General features: G+C 31.9%; 1 protein-coding gene across 1 annotated transcript; it reads right to left on the bottom strand.

Moving 5' to 3' along the window:
* Positions 1-289: 289 nt before the first annotated feature.
* LOC133291225 (uncharacterized) lies at positions 290-2,913 on the bottom strand. The gene is made up of 2 exons (XM_061489449.1): positions 2,626-2,913; positions 290-864 (listed from the first exon to the last, which is right to left on the bottom strand). Exons 1-2 carry the CDS (start codon positions 2,839-2,841, stop codon positions 640-642), a joined length of 441 nt encoding a protein of 146 aa, XP_061345433.1. The 5' UTR covers positions 2,842-2,913; the 3' UTR covers positions 290-639.
* Between the last annotated feature and the right edge of the window lie 3,087 nt (positions 2,914-6,000).

Genomic DNA, 6,000 nt, shown 5'->3' with positions numbered 1-6,000 from the left:
AAATTTAAAATTTGACACTGGTGTCAAAGGATCCTGCCTCATATATATATATATATATATATATATATATATATATATATATATATATATATATATCTTAATCATGCGGTTAAATCAATGATCTACTGATCCAATACCCGACCGAATTGATGACCGGTTTGGATTTAATAATATTGATTCAAACCATACTAACAAAAAAGAGAACCATTGTATACCAAAAAAAAGAGAGAATCATTGACCCCAAAATTCGTTGGGCATTTCATCAAACTATATGTATAAATAAGGCGGTGTCAGAGTCATCTGATGCTGAGAAATGATATTTGCATATATACTTATCCACTCACTAATTATTAGTGAACTAATTTGAACTTCCAGAAAAAAATTGAAGTTAGTTTATAAGAAATTTATATCGAATTTGTTTGTGCAACTTCCACTTTAAAATTTTGCTTCCATTTCCGATTCTCATGGTGTCAAATAATGGAAGAATCATTACCCCATAAAGACGGAAGCTTCCTTCTGTAACGCAAAATTATGGAGAACCAAAGCCCAAGAAAAGAACTAGGAAAATTAATCAGGAAGCTGCTCAGAATCATGAGAAACTTTCTTTTTGCATAAATGACGAGAACATAATTTTCATAATCAGCTTTCTTTTCTTTTCCTACGCTTTTGGGTTGAAGGACTATCAGATTCAGATGTAGAATCAAGGCCAAGACATTTGAGAAATGCTAGTCTGGCTAATTTGAAATAATAGCAAGGGTGGAGGAAATACAATGATGAAGCCTCCCCCACTGCATTCTCTTCTCTCACTATCCCTGTGCTTGCGCTTGTTTCTATCTCACCTTTAACACTAAGGTTCTCTACCCCCTGCCAAAATACTTTGGGTCAGTGCATATGCTAATTAACAACATGTATATATCAAGGAAAAAATATTTCTGCATTTAGTTTAGATAACATTATCTATAGCTACCCATTTTTTATTAAATCTGACCAGAAAAACATAGTTATAACAATAAAATTGTTCTTTTTTTCTCTCCTCAGACATTGTCGGCGGACGTGGTGGAGAGAAAAAATATAATTTTTTATGTATTACTGATCAGACTTAGTTAAAAAGTGGTAGCTGTAAACAACCTTATCTGAAGTAGCTGTAAAAATATTTAACCCATATATCAATCACTTAAAATTGTTTTTCTAATTAATCATAAGATCCAGGACTTCTAGCAATAAAAAATAAACAATAGCAATTAGCAAATACAACTCATCAAAATGATTTATTATTCCCTAAATAATAATTTAAAAAGGATGGCAACAACTTTTTGAACACAGACAAGGTGATTTATTAGTTGTCATTTTGGATTTATTAGTTAAGCAGTGGGGGTTGAATGTCCAAGCATACTGACAAAGGATGTTGTTCACTGTTTAGCAAATTGGTATATGGAACCCTTCAGACTTCAGCAAACATGATCACCAACCCTTTGGGAATTAGATAGAGTAATGAGAATTGCTAATATAACCGACAGATAAATATCTAATAGAGAGAAATCCGTTATAAGTTTTAGTACTTTATACTAAGAATAAATCATATAGAAAGGTCAAATTTGGAAAGATCTAATATAACTAGAACTACACATTCATCGTAACAGAACCAGATAATCTTGTTGGGCAGCATAAAATGGACGGTTAGAACTTAGAAAGGTCAAAACTGAATTTTTCTGCGTAACATTTTTGGATAGAATTACAACCTGTGTTGTCGAAAAAGAAGTAAAAATTAAGGGTCGTACCCTTTTTTCACGACAGTTTACATGAATATATTCGGGACCAAGAGGTCAATGGTTTATAATACATGGTATCTGAAAGAACCCAGTTTTGCATATTATTCAAAATGGTAAATCATAGTTTGAATATGACAATTAGAACCATTGAAGGTGGAAACGAGATACAAGTCAATGAAAAAAAGATACGGCCTACAATAAATTCATAAAGTGGGGGGCCAACAGTGGGGTGTGGGGTGGCTGTTATAATTCGAAGTATGAAATCAGATAAATTACAACAAAATAATTAGGAATTTAGTCAATTTAATTTCTTCTCCTAATTAGAATATAGAAACCTTTTTTCCATACCAAACTCGAAGGTTTTTCAACCTTAAAATTCCCCAAATCAAACCTACCCCAAACAAATCAGTGGACCCCTTCAACAGCAGTGGTAGCTCCATTCCCCATTTCCAATTCAGAGACCAACTAGCCTTAAAGGCAAAATCCAATTGAATGATTTAGTTAAAGGATGATGATCATAAACAACCCACTAATATACTCCCAGAAGAACAATAACTTTATGCAGTACATGATTATCCTCAATATCATCTAAATTTCTCAATAATAAAAAATGTTTTGAACTTTAACCAATCAATAAGAAATTGTCAGAAGACATTAAAGAATCAAAGAAAAGAAAACCAATATATCTAAAGTCAAAATCTTGGATTTCTTCGAGTAAAAGAAATTTCTTATCTTTACCTTCTTTCAAAAGGTAAAAAAAAAGGATTGAGCAAGCAAGACGCTATCTTTTTGTGTTAGGAGGCATGATAACCCAAAAGGGTAAAAGAAAAAGAAAAGAAAGAAAAATGGGGTGTACCCGCGTGTTGAGAAGAGGGTTGGTTACAGAGCTGGAATGGTTGTTGTGAGTGGTAGATGCAGAAGCAGCAGTGTCGTGTGAGGAGGGATCAACAGGAATGATGGTGAAGGAAAAGAGGAGAGCGAAGAGAAGAAGAAGCAACACCATGAGTTGAATCCATATGAGCCATGGGATTCTGTAACCCTCTAAGGTGAACTCGTCCCCAAAATTCAACATATTATGTAATTGATTAGGGAGGGGACAACCAAGAGCGTGTGGAAAAAAAGAACAGCAAATGTTTTGGCTTGGGAGTTTTAGTACACACGGACGGAACAAAGGATCAACGGTGTCTTGAAAAAGGAAAAAAAAAATTAACTACACGCGCTGGCAGATTAATGGTGACTTTCCAAGGTGAGGAACGTAGAAAGTAAATAAGATTACAGCGACGGAGGTTTCACGCATATTTCCACACGCGCGCGTCCTTAGAGCCGCCGCAACTTGCTGCAAATTGTTATCACACTTGTTTTTTTTTTTAAATAAATAAATAAATAGTTATGACACTTGTTAATAGGTCATTCGTCAACATAGATAACAAATTAGCTAACAAAATAAAATAAAATAAAATAATTTATTAACCAAAATATAACATTTTACTGAATTCAAAAAATTTCTAAAGCATCATATGTCAAAGAGATTCAGCACCAGCTGGTTCATCAATTGGGTAATGATTAACTATTCACATTAGCAATTTTTCCTTTAAAAGCATCATATGAAACGGTCTAAAATAGAATACAAAATCCAGAGGATCACTGAGTTGTTTCCTGAATGCATGCATTATGTTGACATCCACGGTTGGTGGCTTGAGGAATATTATTGCGGCCGCCTCCAGTTATAGTTTCTATACCTAAACTATATGATGTTATTGTAATAATATGGCAAATATAATTAATCCATTGAATCAAGCTGAACTAGATGATGATCAAATTAATTACGTCTTTTTTAGTTTGAGCTGTTGTAGCATTTTCCCATATTTTTCTATCAAAGTTTCTGTGGCTAGAAAGAGTCAGATAACTTAACAGTGATGCTACCAATACAATTGCATTCCATCCATGTTTAATTAATTGTCTCCCACTACATTTTCTATTAAACTCTGATACAAACATACAAGTGTATCTAAAATATGAGAGACTTGTGATGAATCAGAATCTCCCTCAAGTGACACCCAGTAGGCAACTAAAGTGTCGAGTAAAGCTCATGGTTGCCAATGCATCAGAACATTGGTTAATGGTTATCATCCCCAAAAATATTCTGAATTTTAACTTGCTACTAAGTCAGCATGCTCTTAATTTCTAACTTTCTGAATTATGCAGTACTTTGTCCTGCACCTGTTGTTAGTAAAGTAACCAGAAATTTAGAGTCAAATTCTAGCTGAATACACCTATATCCCCGTTTCCAAGTCAGTTTAAGACTTTCAAATGCACCCCTAACCTATAAATCCACAAAAATTTTAATTTTTTTCTACACTAGTTCTAATAATAAACCATAACAAACCCAATAATTTAAATAAATTCAAATCCGACATAATAAATGAATGAAATATAAAGATTTGTGTATTTACTATAAGGGGTTTGATTTTCTCATGTTGTAACTCAACTAATGGTAGTTCTCACATTTATTAAAAAGAAAAAAGGAAAAAAAAATTACACGCAGATCGAAGGGTCACAACATGAGAGTTGAATTCTTATGCAACATGAGAAATTTTTTTTTCCTTATTATAATATGTAGGTGTGGGTACTATAGTATTTATTATAAATATAGACTTTACCTAAGGCAAATATTTTTTGCTTGTACCCATTAGATATGATTGCAATTATCACTCCTAAGTAAAATTAAAAAAGTTAACCACTCTTAAAAACAATGTATTCTAATTTAAAATGTAAGATTGTATAACAAACCATGTGAAGGTGAGACATGCTGTTATAGTTAGAGTTGGAATTTAGTCATTTTGTGGTGCATTTTTTATTATGATTCCACTTTGGATTGACCAACGAGGTAGGTGAAAGAATTACGGGAGTAGTTGGTAAATGGGAAGCTCACCCGAGGACAAAAATCAAAATTAAGGGTAAATTATTTGTGAGCAAATCACCGGTTATTATTTCATAATTGTGTGTCTAAATATTATTTTCTTTCTCATTTATAATCAAGTTGATTTGTCTATAAATAATTAAAATATGAGATCAAATCAACTCCATGTAAATTTAAATTAATTGGGTCGAGTCGTTAAAAACATGTTTATTTTTAAAAAAAGTAAAACTTAAAAAATAATAATAAATAAGATATACTTTGGCAGAAATTCCAGGACGTGTTAAAGTGGACCCAGAATTTCAAAGCAACGATCCTGAGGTTGCTTATCAAGCTTATGTAGTTATGTTATATTCAATGTTGGCCAACTATGTGCGGAAGGAACAAACAGTTTAAAGTTAGATAGTTTAATCAAATGGAGGTAGTTCAGCTGGTGCACATGAGTTAAGCAGGTGGAAGTGAGAGCATGTGTTCGAATCTCTTCAATACCACATTTGGGAGGGGTTTAAAACATTAATTCTGAACCAACCCTAAATCGGATTAGTTGCGAAGCAATGAACCGATTAAAATATAAAAGGAGACTAATAAAACCCTTAAATAAATAAAGAAATATGGGTTCCACTTTCAATATTCCTTTTTTTTTAGGAAAAAAAGCACAGTATTAATTTTGCTTATTTCAAATTACGGAATGGGTAATAAAAATTTGTAATTTTATAAAATTATAATTTTTATTACGAATATGTAGTATTTATTAAGGAAAAAAAGTTTATTCTTCTAAATAACATAAGTTGTATCCTTTTAATTTTTAACACTATATACTACGAGTAATATATAGTTATAATATAAAAAATTATTTTTTTCTTTCTCCTCAATCAATTCAGCTCATGTGGAGAGAGAAAAAAATAAATTTTCATGTTATAACCTCCAAAGCACGGACACATTACTTTTAAAAAAAATTGTGTGTCCGACACGGACATGTTCGACACGCTCGGACACGCGGTCAACATTTGAGGACACGTGGTCAACTCTCCGACACATTTTTCGACACGCAGTCAACTTTTTTCGACACGCGGTAAACGTTGAGACACGCTCGGACACGTTTTTTTTTTTTTTTAAATCTTAATTTTATTTTGTTAACTAAATATAAAAGAAATAATTTGTAAATTAATTTTTTTCTCTTATGAAATTTGACATGAAAAATTAACAAAGTACGAAAAATTATTTATATTTATATTTATGTTATGAAATTTAAATATTTGATTGGTTATATGACTTATTATGGACTCTTATGTATTAAATATAAATTATATTATA

This window comes from Gastrolobium bilobum, unplaced genomic scaffold, assembly GCF_033153095.1.
Source record: "Gastrolobium bilobum isolate Gb01-03AN ecotype WA unplaced genomic scaffold, APGP_CSIRO_Gbil_v1 utg4377, whole genome shotgun sequence".
Classification (NCBI taxonomy): domain Eukaryota; kingdom Viridiplantae; phylum Streptophyta; class Magnoliopsida; order Fabales; family Fabaceae; genus Gastrolobium; species Gastrolobium bilobum.
Note: the sequence above shows the minus strand (reverse complement) of the source record. Positions and strands in the feature narration are given on the sequence as shown.